Below are 17,240 nucleotides of genomic sequence, written 5' to 3' on the forward strand. Positions count from 1 at the left end.
GGCTCCGGAGGGAGGAAGGCAGCGGCTGGGGACGTTCCATCCCTTCGCTTCCCCGCAGCTGCCCAGCGATGGGAATTAGCCGATTTGAGAAGGCAGGGAAATTAATCCTCCCAAGTATGTAAGAAGCCTACACGGGTAATTCCAAAAAAGGCTGAGTCGCGAGGGCTGCTCGGCCAGAGTAATCCCCGCCGAGCGAAACAAAGCCCGGGCGCCATTTCTGCAGCTAAGTGGTTAAATAAGGAATTACCCAGAGTTTTACATCCCGGCTGCTCAGCAAGGACAGAAGGAGCCCAACGCTGGGACTGCACACACAGCACATTGGATACTGTCACCGGGAGGGGAAGAGGGAACCAAAGAGTTACTACAGCAATAAAACAGGTTCAAATCTGCTGGAATTACAGATTTTTGTACTGTTGCCGCAAAACAAGCCTAGCCACATTAAAAAAAAAAAAAAATCTCTTAGAGTTGCACCAAATTACAAATACACACGTATTTTATGTTATTTCCCATACTAAAGGCAATAAATCACCAGTACTTCAGATGCAACTCTCTCCTCCTCACCCACAAGGGTGCTGGCAGGGGCAGACGGTCCGGCCAGTCCCAGCCCTCGGAGCCAACCTGAACCAGTGGCATCTGAGACCCACGTCCTCTCCAAAAGATCCCATTCCTGCATCCCATTCTCGGTCACGTATTAATTATTCCGCTCTCTAGCAAGTTTCGTGAGCTAATTTGTTGGGCTGATGCCATACAGAAACGCTGCCTTCATTATTACAGTTGTGGAGAAAGTAAATTAATGCAAAGGATTGCACACAGAGGCCTAATCCATTCGAGGTAAATCAATGCATTGCACATTTAAATTGCTCTGCTTTCCTTCAGAAAAGTACATTGAAGTGATTCATTAGGCACTGAACTGTTCACAAGAAACAGACCAATTCTCTTAGGCATGCCAGTGCATCTCTGCTAGTTAAATTTAAAAAGCAATCAAATCTACTAATAAGTCCTTTTTGCCGACATTTACATCAGTAGAGAACATGATTCCTGACAATTCAGATTAAATAAACGAGGGACAAATTAATCTCAGTTAATACGTCTCAGAACTAATGCTCAATTTGTTAAACTTAAAAATCCGTCTTCTAATAAAAATAAATAGCCTACTGGTGATGCTTGACTTCCAAGAACCTTTGATAACCTTTATTAAAGGTTATAAAGTTGTGAAGAGGAATCACAAGGCACAATCTGTGTCTATTTTGATACAGTTGATGCATGTATTTATAGTTTCATTTTAATATTTATTAATTTCCAGAAAAAAACACAGCAGAAAGGCAGCTTTTCAAGAAAAAATAACTATGTCTTAGTACAACGGCACCATGCCACGGTGTTCATATTCCCACTTTCTTCTTTAGGGAAGACCAACTCTGACAACAAATGCAATAAATAGTGCAAGGAATTCTTGCTCTACTGCTATCACTGGAATCTAGTTTTCCAACAGCTAACGTCTCCTCTCTACCCACAAAGAAAGCTCTGAATTTAAAAGAAAAGGCTGTAGGAAACATATACTTTTAAATAACTAATAGCCAATTTGCACTTTATTAAAGATTTAGAGGAGAATTGAAGAGATCGAATAAGGAAAATGATTTTTTAATCCCTAATCCCTTTAAGAAGCCCAACACTTTATCCGCCAAACCAGTAATATCAATTTAGAGAGCTTTGTAAGTCTGAGAGTCCAAACTCAAAAAAGCCAAGACCTTAAGTTTACAACCAAGACCTTCGAAGTCAGGGCCTGTAATGGGATTAGGTGAAGGAACTACTTGTACTTATGAAAATAATCCCCCGTTCTTCCCTTCAAAACCCCTTTTTCGCTCTGCAGGCTGTCCCACCGCTTCCAACACCCCAGAACCAGACCCAGCTTTGCTCCCAACTGGTGCCAGGTGGGGAAATCCAGCCTCCGCAGGCATGCGTGGAGCCCCTTGGGCCTGGCAGCATCTCTGCAAATGCCTTTTTTTTTTTTTTTTTTTTGGCTCTATAATCATTGCAGAGTTTTTCCTGGGGAGTTTCACCAGTGCGTCTTTCAAGGGCACCCTCCCGGTGCTCTGGCCAGGGCCCAAATTGCAGCAGGTCGCCATCTGCTCGCCCACAGCCTCCAGCTCAGCCACGCTGGTCCCCTTCTCTCCCCGAGCTGCATGCTCCCCCCTGGCCAGGCTTCACCCCCAAAGTAGCAGCAGTGGGGGATCTCATCCTTGGAAACCAGGTCTGCTCCTCCAGCATCCAGAGGTTTTAAGCTGTCCACCTCCTGCCGAAGGCTTTATTATCCACCCCAGGCCTTGGGATGCTGTGCAACTCTACAGCATCTCTCCTGCCTACAAGGGGTTTAGTGTCGATTTACGGGGCTTAACTACTCCCCAAATTCCACTACTACAGGTGACACAACGGAGCTCATCCCCTTGCACAGCTACACATCACCTTCGCTGTTTCAATAGCGGCTGCCACTGAGCAGGCATCTCCCTGAGAACCAAACCCCCCAAGTGATTTTCCTCCCCCTGGCAGCATTACGTGACTTTTCCCCCTCCATACAGAAGCAGCTTACTGGGAAAACCCACCCAACTCCAGCAGGACCCGAGCTCACACCAGGGCTACGGCGATGCTTGCTGCAGCAAAGCTGCCTTCTGCCGGGGCTCTGCTTGAAGGAGTCGGGCACACCACGGTTCACCATGGAGCAGATGAGATTTGCAGATGCAAATCCCACCGGATTTCCAAGAGCACGAGGATTAGTCTGTTCAGCCAACAGAGCCACACAGAGTAAATGCTTCCATTTTGCTGAGAAATGTTTTAACGAATCTTTTCTTTAGATTTCCGTAAGGCTTAACTTAGAAGAGTTTAACTAACATGTAGGGAGAAGACAAGAACATCCATGCATTCCCAGGGACTTCTGTCCCACATCACAACCACGTGGTGCCAGCATGAGGCTTCCCAAAAGCCAGCAGGCACCATCCCTGATGCTGGCCCTACAGGCTTGTACCAGCAGCGTAAAATTTCTTCCAATCTCAGACTTTCTGGCTCCACAGGCAGTTCTGCAAGTTCGTTCTCCTCTCGACGGAGAACGTCTCTTGCCTTTAATGCTAGCCAGGAGGGACACCAAATACATCCCGACCTTTACCCACAGCCATGTCTCTCACCCGACAAGGGTACAAAGCCACGACACCACTTAAGAATGTAGGTATCTGTATTTGCTCCCATGTCTCATTACATTTTCCAGTCTAACCCCAAGGCCTTTTGTTTCTTGCAACGGAGCCATTGGATTTATTGCTATAGACAAGTTCGGTAGATACTTCCCATAATAATTAGCCAGAGCCCAGCGAAGTCTCAGTTCTGTGATGCTCTCACACACAGTTACTTTGGATGCTGCCTCCGTTCAGTGTGCCAAAAGCTTTGAGACTTCCACAATCAATCAAGTGACCCAAGTCAGTCACTCATGACTAGGAAAAGGCACATTTCTCCTTTCTCACCACCGATGCCAAGCGGCTGAGACAACTCCCTCCTTTCTGTCACCGCCATCAGCCTATTCCCCCAACCTTTCAAGCAGCAAATCCAGAGCACTCAAAGCATCAGCTGTGTCTGCACCTTCCCCTTCCCTCTCCCAAGACCTCCATATGCCGCAGTGTGAGTGGCGCTGGTGGAACAGAAGACAAGAAGGAACAGGAGCATACAGAACATGCACCCCGATGGGACCCAAGGAGGTAAAAAAAAGTAATTCCCACGCCCAGAGATTCACGTTCCTCTAGGGGAAGGAAGGACCAAAGGAGGAGAGGGAGATCTGTTCAGCTACGTACTAAGGAGCACAGGCCACCACTACAAAGCAACAGAAGTTTTGGAAACCTACATGGTCATAGACAGGAAAGCACCATTGTGTTAAATCCAAAACCAAACAAAAATCACAACAGCTGTTCAGAGTATTTCTACCACTCAAGTGCAGGAACCTGCCCTCCAAGCCCACAATTCCCAAAGAAGAGAGGCAAACTAGCGACAGGATTAAGAGCAGAGGCCAGAGGATGAATGCTGCAGGCAACAAGGTTCTCTGTGGGCACACCCTCCAGGCTGATCCCATCAGATCGTATCTCGGTGATGCTCTGTACCTAGTGCTGAGGTCCAGGACAGGGTGTACTCCAGACTAAAAAAGGTGCAACTTTTAAACAAAAGAAAAGGCCCCTACAGAACATCCTGGCTAACCAGCAATCTGACAAGGAGACTCTCCATGCCCCTCCAGGCAAACCTCTGTGCAGAGTAATCACACACAGGTGCAAGCTAAAAAGTTTGCTGGAAAAACGACCACTCATTTGGCTCTTCCCAGACAAGACTAGCCAGCCCAAAGACAGTAACGACAGACTGCATTATGCAGCTGCCAAGCAGTTCAAATCACTCTTACAGCAGGTCACACTTTTGGATCACCTCAATTATAAATGCAGGAATTCCCCGCCTTGTCATGCCAAGCTTCGCTTGAGGAAATCATCCCCTTCTCCTGAGCAAATCCCGCTCCCTGCCCCAATGATGCTCCCCAAATGGGCCCTGCACTCCTGCAAGTCGCTCCCCGCTCTCTTTTCCAATTTGTACACCAGGGCTGTACTGTTCCTTTCCCCCCCTCCCCGCGCCAGCACTAACCCAGCACATACCACCCAGCACGGCCTCCCCCAAAAAACCCCCGTGCAGGAAGAGCCAGGCTGGGCCCGCTCAGAGCCAGCAAGGCTCCTCTGCTCAGACACCCTGCTCCCACACCTACCGCTGCTCAGAAAGCGGCTCTTTTCTGTCCAGAAAGCGCTCAGACTAGCGTCTGTTACTAGGACTAGGAATAGATGCTAATTAACTAGTTGTCAGCTGAACATTGCTAAATCAAGAACGCAAAATAAAATTAAAGACAAGGCATTACAATGGGCAGGTTAACCTGAAGGGACTATTGTTCGTTTAAGAACTTCTTCTCTTCCTGTATTTTTAAACATTTAGAAGTTGCAGTCCAAATAATTGCTTGTCAGGACATTATTTGGGAGAATTACTGTAGCTATTACGCAAGCTGTGTAATTAGGTTATTAAAAATATAACATCATTTCAAAGCCTTTGTGAGAGTAGACCTCTACCTAACACAAAATCATTACAGCTTCATTTTCATCCCTCTCTCCCGGCTTCAATCCCAAGTCACAAGCCCTAGTGACCTCTCAGAAGTCGGCTATGACGCTGTACGTGGTTTGCTGGACAAGGAACCATCGCTCTGAACTCTTGGGCAGGTACGCGAAACGCTTCTCTTTCAACTCAGAAAAGCAATGGGGAAAAAAAACCCAACAAACCACAAAGCCGAAATCTACAGACAAATCTCAGCTCTCCAAGCCTGACGATCCTTTCTGCCTAAAGCGGTGGGTTTAGCAGAAGGACAATCCCCATTTTCCAGAGGGCACGACTGACCCCGACCTGTCTCTGGGGAAGGAAGGGAATCCCTGTCCCGCAGCTACAGCTCTGGAGGCCAGACCCATCTCTGGGGAAAGAGAAAGACAGGTCACTGGAAGCTGTTCAGCAAAAGAAGGCGCACATTACGCAACTTCTGTTTCTGCTGACAAACAACATATTTATCGGCCAGGTAAAATATACTATGTAGCCTGCAAGGCTCAGCAGCCTGCGCCCGGGAAGCTAACAGACCCAGAGGGCAAGGAATTGGTTCCTGATGTTGGCAAATGGGATGTCACAAAAACGAGACACTGAAATTTTAAAGCAGGAGGGAAAACAAAAGAGCAGGAATCACAATAGCCAAGTCTCATAAAGAGCTGCTTCTTGGGTACAGGAAGATAATGACGCTAACCATTTTTCTACTAGATGGCAGTGTAGTGTCACGCTATATAAAAGGAATTCTAGGAAGAAATTGCCTTCTATTTCAAGTGAATCTGTGCTTAGACTTGACTTCAGATAGCAAGATATATAACAGTACCCTCACTGGAAGGGGACCTGCCACTAATTTAACACAGCGCAATAGGAGTGATACCCCAGCTTCCAATTTCCCAGTGAGGCAAGGTGAAAAGGCACTAAAACTCTGAGCAGTTCTGCTACGCGGAGCCGTAGACGAGCCACTCATCCTGTTACAGCTGAAGGTAGGCTGCAATCAGTCAGCTCCGGGAGCCGAGGAAGCAGCTCCTCACTGCTCAGGAAAAAAAGGCAGCTGGGGTTTTGAAAGGCAGGGGCAGCAACCACCTCACTACGGCCAGACAAGGTTAGCAACTTCAAAAGAAAGGCGCAGGGATGAAGAGAGCAGTGTCACTAAAATTCAAAATGCAAACCCCAAATAAACGAGGTTAGGGCTGAAGGACAATGCAAATACCCAGACACGAGCGTAAGCTTTACTTTTTGCAAGGCCGCCATCTGTACAAGCGAAACTTCAGATGGAACAGCGGCTGACGAACGCTCCCAGAACCAGCATTAATTGCTGGCATACGGAGGAACGACGGCATGCGTACCCGGGGAGCTTCGTGCAGCGAGGTGATCTGCCAGATACGGAAGAGCTCTGGGGGCAGGCAGCTGGGGGACCCTCACTTCTGCCTGGGCCGGGGGAGAGCCGCACCGGGGGCTCCCCGAGCTGTGGGGCTGCCAGGCCTGTTCCTGCGTCACCCTGCTGGAACTCCTGGGCTTTCCCCACCAGCCGTTACCGTCACCACAGCCCGCGGGACACCACCGAAAACGGGGGTCAGGTTTGGTTTGCCACCCAGAGCTCAAAGCACGCCGTCCCCGGGCCGGCCGGTCTGGCTCCCGCAGCCCCCGCTGCACCCCGGTTTGCTGCCTGCTCCCTGCGGGGGTGGCCGGTACCGACCGAGCTCCCCCCGCCAGCATCATCCCTGCCACCATCCCGCCGCGGCGGGGGGCTCAGCACCGGGGAAGCCCCCCCCCCCCACCCCCGGGGAAGGCCCGGCCTCACCTGGAGGGCCGGAGCCGCACCTCCTTCTTGCTGTCCACCACGGAGGGGACGCAGTTGGTGAGCTCGGTCCAGTCGGCGTGCAGCCCGCAGCTCCAGCCGGTGGAGAAGCGGGAGAAGAGCCAGGTCTCCCGCTTGCCGGGCCGGTGGCAGGTGCACTTCTTCTGCCCGGCGCGGCACTCGCAGGGCTGCTCCAGCTGGATGTTGCGGACCAGGTGGCGGCCGAAGGTGGTGCCGCCCGTCTTCTGGATGTGCAGGAAGACGATCAGGTCGTCCCCCTTGATGTTGAAGTCCACCCGCCGCAGCAAATCGCCGTCGGAGAAATTGAAGCGGGGAACGAAACGCGCCGGCGTCTCGTCCTCCGCCCGGTACGGGTCGGCGGCGGCGGCGGGGCTGAGGGCGCGGAGCCGCAGGAGCTGGCACTCGGTGCCCGGGCAGACGTACTGCAGCACGATCACGGCGAAGAGGAAGAGCATCACCAGCGCCAGCAGCACCTTGTGGGACCGGTCCTCCATCGTCGCCGGGAGCCCCGCGCATCGCCGCCGCTCACCGCAGCCGCCGCGGGGGGCCGCCCCGGCCGCACGCCGCCGCCATCGCCCCGCCGCCGCCGGCCCTTCCCGGCAGTCCCCGCGCCACCGCCCCGCCGCGCGCCACCGCCCCGCCCCGGGCCCGCCCCCGCCTGCCGGCACCGCCCCCGCCTGCCGGCACCGCCCCCGCGCGGCCTCGGCGGGACCGGCGCGCGCGGGGCGCTGCACGTGGCCGAGCCCAGCTGCATCGCCGCCATCGGGACCGCGACCGCGACTCAGGATCGAGACCGGGGCCGGGCCGCCGCGGTGTCCCAGGCATGGCCCAGTGTCCCTTCGTAGTCCTCTGCGCTCTGGGCGCGGTGCGGTCCCAGGATGATGGCACTAAGCACAGCCCGGGACTGGGGCACACTGGGGTGCTCGGTGCTCCTGCCGTGGCGCAGGACTGGATGGCGGGCTGGAGTGAGCCGCATCCCCAGCACAGAATCCCAGAATCCCAGACTGGCAGGGGTTGGCAGGGACCTCTGGAGATGATCCAGTCCAACCCCCTGCCAGAGCAGGGTCACCCACAGCAGGTGGCACAGGAACGCCTCCAGGCGCGTTTGGAATGTCTCCAGAGACGGAGACTCCACCACCTCCCTGGGCAGCCTGTGCCAGGGCTCTGCCACCCTCACAGGAAAGAAGTTCCTCCTCATGTTGAGGTGGAACTTCCCATGGTCAAGTTTGTGCCCGTTACCCCTTGTCCTGTCGCCAGGCACCACTGAAAAGAGCCTGGCCCCATCCTCCTGACACCCACCCTTTCAGTATTTATAAGCGTTGATAAGATACAGTCCGTGCATGGTCTGGTAATGGTTCCCACCCCAGGTTGCCCAGGGTGGCGGCTGTTGTTACAGCAGGGAACGCCCGGTTTAACGGTAGCGCACACCTGCCATGCCGCCAGCCAGCCCCTCCACTGCTGGCCCCGCCATGTGCCAAGCTGCGCTCTCTCCCCACACCACACACCGGCACCCCGGTGTGCTGGGAGCACACCAGTGCTCATCCCGGCGGTGCTGAGCCTGGCTCCAAAGCTGCCGTTCACCATTCGCCATTCACCGTGCTGACCACCTACCCTTTACACGCTGCTATGGTCGTGAGAAACTCACAGCAATTTCTTGTTGTTTAGACAATTATTCTCGCACCTGATGATGCGTCCCCACCTGAGAGGGAGAACCAGGGAAAACCAAGGAAACCCGAGGGCTGAAATATAAACAGATTTAATAGGATAAGACTAAGTAATTAACATTAATAACACTAAAGAACCAGTATTGATCCCAGTAGGAATATAAAATATGCAAGAATACACCCAGCCCATTCCCCAGCAGAAGCCACACACTCCCCACAGGGACAGCCAATGTGGGACCCTGCGAGTGCTGCGGCTGCGGGAGGAAGGGAAGGGCTCAGGGCTCCGGCACCGGGGCAAGGAGTATTCAGGATCCCAGCCATCAAGGGAGAAAGAGAGAACTCCTCAGCAAACTTTCTAATTTCCATTGAATGTGCCGTTCATGGTGTGAAATAACCCTGTTGGCAGCTTGGGGCAAGTGCCCGGGTCTCACTCCTCCTCGTCCCCACATCCGGGGAGCTCGGAAATGCTGAGACCTTGAAACCCGCACACCATAGCTGGCTGTAAAGTAAGTATTTTCCCAAATTCAGACACTAGAGTCTTCTAAAAGTGCAGTTTTCCCAAGCATTGGAGGAGAAATTAGTCCTGTGTCGCTCAAACCAGGACACACGCCAACCACCCACCAGGGCCAGGGAGCACAGCACAGCAAGCGAGCCTGGGTTTTTTTCTTTCCCTCTTGGGTGCGACTGATATTGTGGCAATTAATGTCTGGGAAAGCTGCAGCCTTGCCAGTGGCTGAGCAAAATCAAATATAGAATGAGGCTTGTGGCTAAAGGAGGTTTTCAGCCCATCCCTGGTGTCCTTCTGTCCACAGCTGGGGCAGGACCAGGGGTTTGGCTGCCCCCAGTTTAAGTGACACGCTCCGATGTCTAACCGGTGGGCTCTGCTGCAGGCAGAGGTGCTGCATCTCGCAGCACTCCTTCCCTCTCACTAATCCATGATTTCAGGTAGTGCTGGAAATGTCCCAGCTTCTCTTCCCCTCCGGAGCAGGCGGAGGGTGCAGTTTCCCCCGGCGCAGCGCCTCAGCTCTCCCCTGTTCCTTGCAATGCCTTCATTTCTCTGCCTGGCCAACCAGCCAGGAGCTGAATTTTCTAATATGCACAGCAGACAGCCAAGAAAATTTGAAAACACTCTCCCAGACCTTTATCCATCATAAAAAGAAAAAAAAAGTTAAAAAATGGCCTGCCTCCTTTCTCCTCCTCTTGCGGTGCTCCTGCAATTCACTTTAAGTAGTTTCACCAGGTACGTGTGGTGTTCAGAAGGCATGTCTTTATGGTTTTCATCCTTGAGCAACCTATCCTGTCTTTCCTATTTTTCTCCAGTTGTCTCTAATATTTTGAAAACATTTACACTCACAATAATAGGCAATTTTATCACAAAGATTCTAGGCATGAGAACTACTGAGTTAATTTGCTTCTGTTTATATCTGTCTCTCCAAAATGAATGGATTGCACCATTTAATGAAAACGCTGTGTTCTGAAATTCAAGCCTTAAAATTATAAAGACGTTTCTGTGCTTTATATCCATCACTCTCACACAGTCGTTCATATAAAAAAAAAAATACATTTGCCTCCAGCTTTATTTGTTTTACATTATGAAATAACAAAGATGTGTGCTGGGTTAAAACCGATCCTGAATGCTTATACATGAGAATTAAAAGAAGGGAATAATGATGGCCTAATGTCTACACTAAATTAATATATACTATAAAAGATATGATGCATTCTGCGTTGGTGTTCCCAGCAGAGCCATTATTTTGGAATGGGCTAAACAAACAATGATCATCCTTTCACCGATGAGTGATGGTCTCCAGTCTGCTGCCTTCTCACCCGCAGGATGTAAATGATGCTCCCTAACTTTGATCCAGGGACACAAAACATTCGCTGAGGCACTAAAGAAAGGAAAATTGCCCTGAACAAGATAAAAGTAGGACAGAACAGAGCTGTTAAGGTTTTACAGCACGGGCAAGTTTCAACGGCTGGAGCGGCAGCTGGTTTGAGTGAAGAGGTCAAGCAAAAATGCCAAGCGCCTAGTAATGGCAGTGGAAAAAAACCAACCCTCTGCCTTCTTCCCGGCACGTGGTATCCCCATGGATCCCAAGCACACGGACCTCGTTCCCTCTCCCCACGCACCACCGTTCTCCCCTGGTGACACAGGGAATCCCCCCTCCGCCGTGTGTGCGTGCCCACAGATGGCTGTGGCCACTGCTGCTCTTCTCTCCCACCCACGAGCATCCTCTCCTGCTGGCAGGTCCCCACTGCCCCCCGTCCTATCAGCAGTGCCCCCCCCAGGCACAGCTTCCCCCAGTGCCTCCACTCCCAGCCCCTTCCCGCTGCTGCGGATGTGACAGCGGGGTCAAGCTGAGCTGGGGCAGGATCTCATCTTGAGCTGAACCCCCCGAATTTACCCAGGGAAACATTCGGAAAGGCGGGCGCTTGTGCGCAGAGGCACCAGGTATTTGCCCAGGGACAGATCAATGCAACGCCTCCTGCCTCAAGCCCTGAATGGATCTTTGCAGCTTTAGGAAACTATTGTTAGCTCTTCCTTGTGGGACCCATCATCACATTCCTGTCCATTTTCTGAAGACCTTTGTTTCCACAGCATCTGAATTTCACCTCCCATTTGGTGGCAAATGGTGACTGCTTGGCCCTAACAAAAAGAAAATACACATCAGCTTTGAGGTAAGGGGGCTGCGGTGTGTAAAACTGAGCTTTACTAGGCATTAATGCTTCCAGCTTCTTGAAAGGATCGAGGTTTGGTGTCAGTTCAACCAGAGCAGCTCCCAGCGCCGGCGGGGTGCAGGCAGAGGGGCAGGAATGGGCTGTGGCAGGCTGGAGTAACCCTGGCTGCTGGGGCACCCGCAGCTGCTGGGAGGATGAGGCCTTTCTCAAATCAGAGGGGAAGCTATATTTGCACAATAGCACAATTAGAATAACTTGATTAAAATAAATGCAAACGAGCCATTAACTTTGCTTTGCTAAATCTCCTTGTAATGTGCTGCTTCTTACAGTACCTGTGCAGGAAGGGGGAGAAGATAAATGAAATAACTACAGAAAAGCCTCCCGTATCACAAAAATAGCACATTAATTAGAATAACAAACACAATCGCTGCCAGCCCAACTGCTGCTGCTTTCTTTTATGGACTTGCCTCTCTCGCTGGAGTGGCTGATGGCTGAACAGGTTTGCGGCCAGGGCATTCAGAACCACTCTCCCCATCCTGGGTCTTCAGGGTGGTGGAGCAGATGCTCCAGCCTTGACATCCACTGCCCCAGAAGAACCTCTACCCCCACCACTTCCATGAGACCTGGGCAAACCCAGGACTTTAATAGTTTTGCCTCTCTGTTCAGGCTGGCTAAAACTGGATTACGGAGTGAAAAGATGTCACTGGGGGACAGACAGCGTGAAGACACCGCCCTGTTCCCTGAGGAAACAGGGCTCAGAAAGAGTGGAAAAGCACAAAGCGATGAGACGGTCATTACGCAGGAGGAGAAGCAGGGCCAAGGCAACGGCCAGCAAAGGACCAAAGAAATGCTGTGGTGAGAGAGGGCCAGATGCTCTGCTAGCACCTCACAGAATAAGGCCCTTATCTAGAAAAAGGGTATGCAAATGAGCAAAGGCATGGAGCAGCAGGGTGATGAGTAAAACTAATTAGAAAATGAGGCTTGATTATTCATGGACTTGACATATCAGAGAGCAGCTAATCAAAGGAATAATACAAGTTTGCATATTCTTTGTAATGTGGGCATCAAAGCCTTGCTTCGTGTCACAATGGCATCACCGCCACGCATTCCTAAAACCAAGCACGCTTGATGCGGGCGTACCATCTCGCTCCGGATCATGCAGTGGGTCTTGGAGAGCCTGAGGTGTCCAAAAGAACCTATGGTGTTTTCCATCTATTGAACTGATCTAGCAGTTATCTCTACTTGGAGATCTTGCCTTCCTGGATACAAACACTGCCCAAAGCTCTTTGGTTGTGTGGGAGACTGGGCAGCCTTTAACAGCTTGAGCCAAAGACCTGGAAACTCAAGGGACCCACCTTGCAAGACAATCGCAGGATAATCCCTTACAGTTTCTTTTTGCTGCTGACTGACCGCTAAATAAACTTTGCAAAATTCACAAAGGGGAAGGTGGACTTGGTGGGAGGTATTTGCGCGGAGCTTCTGGGTGCAGGGAGCTTTCAGAAGTACCTCCTTCCCAGTGCATGGCATCAGAAACCGTCCATCTGGGCAGTTCATTGCAGCAAATCTTGGATTTTCACCATCAATTGGAGCCAGACAAGAGGCAGGCTAGCTTTCATTACAAGGTATCAGTGGTATTTCCTTTTCACACATAGATCTCCGTCCTGTGAAAGGTTTTCTAGGAGGACCTGATGTGGGGCTGGCACCTGGACATGTACCAAGCTTCTGGACAACAGTCAGAGAGTGAATAAATGATACTGTCCCATCGCCACTGATTCTTATCCCAGCATGAAATTGGCCGAGAAACCGCTGAAACATCAAATTCCCTTTTGATGAGGACAGCCTGGGACAACTCCAGGGAACAGGATCCATGGGGATGAAAGGGTTCTCTCAAGTATGCCTCTGATTCGGTGGGAAAAGTGGGAAGTGGGGACCGCTCCTGCCAGTGTTTGCTTGTCTGAATAATTACAGTGATGGGTATATTAATACCATCTGGCATTAAAGCCAAAGAGCAACCAGACATGGAGAGGGATTACTGGGGAGGTGTGTGAAGCACCCTTTCGGAGGTGCTTATGAGCAGATTAGGAGGAATTAGAAAGGGTGTGAGCCAGCGAAGCCCAGGGCTGCGGGCCATATGGTCCAAGGGACATTTTGTGCCCACTTCCAAGATATATAATGCAAACCTGGTGTACCTGACCTACTTTAGAATAAAACCTGCAGCGTTTGCCCGATTAATGTAGGTAAGAGATGAACTCAGGCAACATAGAGTGGTCTTCAGCAGTGGTTTCATGCTGGAGAGAAAGGTTGTTAAAGGACTTGTACAAATATTTGTTGCATCTTCCTAAAACCAAGGGGGAAATCATTTCACGTGGCCCTGGAAGGAACAGCGGGAAAAGATATGCTATTACCTAATGCTATCTCAATAGCTAGTCCTGCGTGGAGTAAATACAGTTGGATTTGGTCCAAAGGCATTTAAGAAATATGAAAGGTGAAATCTGCCCTTCCCAGCAAAATTATTCCAGTTTATTTACACTGGTTTTGAAATAGATTTAGTTAAACGGGTACCACCCTTTTGCCTGGACGCTCTACAATCCTAGAGCAGTTAATATCGATTTAACTTAATTTGGTGTCATTCTCTGTACAGGCTGCACCTCAGATACTGTGTAAATATTTGCTTATTGAGATTGATGCTGAATTTGGGCAACAGAGTGTTGTGGGATTAACCTGTGTGAGAGGGGATCAGACACAGGAGCAAAAAATATAACGGCAGGGAGAGGTCTTTAAATTTCCACAGATGATTTCACGCAACTACCTATAAGGAAAAAGAATAAAGGAAGGGAAAGCAAAAAGAACCTTGAGCATTACCAAATTACATATAAAAAAGGAAGCTTTGAGGCCAGCTTCTTCCCGGAGCCTTCCAAGCAGCAGGGCTGACGAAACTTCAGGGAGCGATCTTGTAGCCCTGTGAAACAAAGAAACGCTCGTTTCGCAGTGAGGTTTTTGCAAAAGCCGATTTACCAGGGGTAGCAGATAAAGAATTCACAGTTCCTGAAGACGTGAAGATACATATTTTTTTCTTTATTTCAAATCTAGTTCTGCCAGTTGCAAGAGGCTTACAGCAAACATCCCCCTCCAAAATAAAAATGAGGGACAAAGCAAGAGGTTCATTTTCCAGTTATATGTAAAAAGACTCCTAAAAAAGAGAAAGCTCACCTTTCTCTGCAGCCCCCTCCTCTGATGCCACAAGTCCACAGGGAAACAGAATATTTGTGTTATATTACACTAAAACCTCTGGAATAAGAAAATAAAAATCAACATTGATAAAATCTAGATGTCACCATGACAGAATTCAGTAGACAATCCCCAGCTGGGCAGGGTGTAAATAAAGAATATTGAGCACAGCCATTTCTTGTTGTTTCCTGAAAACCCTTAGGGTCCACAGCATTACAACACTTCGCCATAACTAAAAGAAAACCAGGGCAGTATGAATTTATACCTCCCGATGCTAAATTCTATCCGTCGGATCCCTTGGCCTAGGGCCAGGCTTCCCCAGGGCGCTGGTGGCCAGCCCTGCGCTCTCCTCGCTGCGGGCATCGGCTGCTCCCTGAATGCCCTCTGCGGGAGACGCTGCCAGTCCCGCAGTCCCGCTCTGGAGCCCTCACCACAAGAAGGACATGGACCTGTTGGAGCGGGGCCAGAGGAGGCCATGGAGATGCTGGGAGGGCTGGAGCCCCTCTGCTGTGAGGACAGGCTGAGAGAGCTGGGGGGGTTCAGCCTGGAGAAGAGAAGGCTCCGGGGAGACCTTCCAGCCCCTTCCAGTCCCTGAAGGGGGCCTACAGGAAGGATGGGGAGGGGCTGTTGGCAAGGGCATGTAGCGATAGGACGAGGGGCAATGGTTTTAAACTAGAGCAGGGGGAGTTTAGATGAGACATTCTGTGATTCTAAAGGTCCCTTCCAACCTAGATGGTTCTATGAACCCTACTCCAAAGTGCTAGGCAGGAGGCTTGCACAAGGATGGGGCCAGTCTGTGCTGCTCAGCCCTCTCCAGCCAAAGGGGCACCCACAGCATGGAGCAGGTACCCCCACATCCCAGCAAGGACGGACCTGGCCAGGGCACACTAACTGCAGGGGCACTCCCTGCCAGGCAGCTCTGCGCCAGCTGGGAAGAGAAGAAAGGGATTGCAAGGAATTTCTTCAGATGTATTCCAGCAGCGGATTAAAATAGCTGCTACTATTTTAATCTGGGGAAGTGGCAGCTCAGGCACATCATAGAATCATAGAATGTGTTGAGACCTTTAAAGGCCATCTAGTCCAACCCCCCTGCAGGGAGCAGGGACATCTTCAACTAGATCGGGTTGCTCAGAGCCTCATCCAGCCTGGCCTTGAATGTCTCCAGGGATGGGGCCTCCACCACCTCTCTGGGCAACCTGGGCCAGGGGATCACCACCCTCAGTGGAAAGAACTTCTTCCTAATGTCTCATCTAAACCCATCCTGTTCTAGTTTAAAACCATTGCCCCTCGTCTTATCGCTACTTGCCCTTGCCAACAGCCCCTCCCCATCCTTCCTGTAGGCCCCCTTCAGGGACTGGAAGGGGCTGGAAGGTCTCCCCGGAGCCTTCTCTTCTCCAGGCTGAACCCCCCCAACTCTCTCAGCCTGTCCTCACAGCAGAGGTGCTCCAGCCCTTTAATCGTCATCTTTAAGACCATCAAGTCCAACCATCCACCTAACATCGCCAAAACCACCACCAAACCTTGTCGCTCAGCACCACGTCTACCCAGCTTTTAAATACCTCCAGGGATGGCGATTCAGATGCTTCTCTGGGCAGCCTGTTGGGGATGCTGCAGGCCCCTGGGAGTTATGGCTGGGGACCAGCAGCCCCACCATGGCCTCAGCTCCCCCTCACCCGTCTGGTGCCACTGTGAGCTCCCCATCCTCCAGGCTGAGGGCTGCGTAGTCAAACATTTGCCATGTAGATTGTAAAATCTAGTCCAATGCTGCTTAAATAAGAGAACCTAACAAATGACCTCTCCTTTGTCCGGAACCTTTGGTAACTGCTAATTGAGCTGATCAGAAAATACGTGGGCAGAGGAGAGAAGGTTAATGCTTTTGTTCCTGCCCTGTCACGGGTGGCAGGGCCCGCTGCTGTTGTGTGTACGTACGCTCTGTTATACACAGATGTTGTGCATGCAGTAGATGACTGTAGCAAAAATCACCTGTGCAAAGAGATGGCACAGACAGCTATTATTTTAATGCATGGGGCTGATTCCGCGTCTTTTCCTGCTCATCTTTCCCTATTAAAGATAAGCAACACATAACAATATTGCCCTCCATACTAAGAGGTGTATGCCAGCCCCTCTCAGCATCAAAATTCAGCAGATCTCCTACAAGGAAACGCATCCTCCAACCGCACAGAGCTTTTACAGACCCGCCTGGGCCCCAAGCGATATTTTTATATAGCAGTGGTAAATTCTTGCAGTTGTTTGTGCCTGAAAAATATTTGGGAACAAACTGATACATTTCTACACACTCTTGCAACCTGACTGATTGATGCCTCCTCGTATTTTTAGAGGTCTGAACTGCGTCAGACCCAGAGCCTCAGAGGCTGAGCTCCCAAAGCACCGCCTGCTGCAGCCATCCCTGCGGGGAAACCTTGGTGCAGGACAGGTTCTCCTTGAGACTGTCCAACCCAGGATTACTCACCCTGCCCCACTGGACTTCCACCAAAGTGTATTTCCCCAACAGGTCTGCGCTTTTACATGTTTTTGGGAGCAATCCACCATCACCCTCCATTAACTAAAACGTTCAAAGCACACATTGGGTTATAAACTGTCATGTCTTTGCTTGCAGTCCCCATCAAGGAAAAAAAACCTCTTGGCGAAGGAGACTATCCCCACTTGCCACCGGCTGTTGGACCAACTCCGTGGATTTACGTGAGCTGAGG

At 50.9% G+C, this 17,240-nt stretch overlaps 1 protein-coding gene across 1 annotated transcript in view; it reads right to left on the reverse strand.

The window, feature by feature from the left end:
* The window catches only part of HS6ST2 (heparan sulfate 6-O-sulfotransferase 2), a 146,401-nt gene extending 138,850 nt beyond the window's left edge, over positions 1-7,551 (reverse strand). Inside the window, exon 1 of the mRNA XM_074600606.1 lies at positions 6,941-7,551. Within this exon, the coding sequence (XP_074456707.1) occupies positions 6,941-7,452 (512 nt within the window). The 5' untranslated portion in view covers positions 7,453-7,551. The remainder of the gene's footprint in view (positions 1-6,940) is intronic.
* Positions 7,552-17,240: the final 9,689 nt, after the last annotated feature.

The sequence above is a fragment of the Larus michahellis genome, chromosome 9, assembly GCF_964199755.1.
Source record: "Larus michahellis chromosome 9, bLarMic1.1, whole genome shotgun sequence".
In the NCBI taxonomy this organism is placed as follows: Eukaryota; Metazoa; Chordata; class Aves; order Charadriiformes; family Laridae; genus Larus; species Larus michahellis.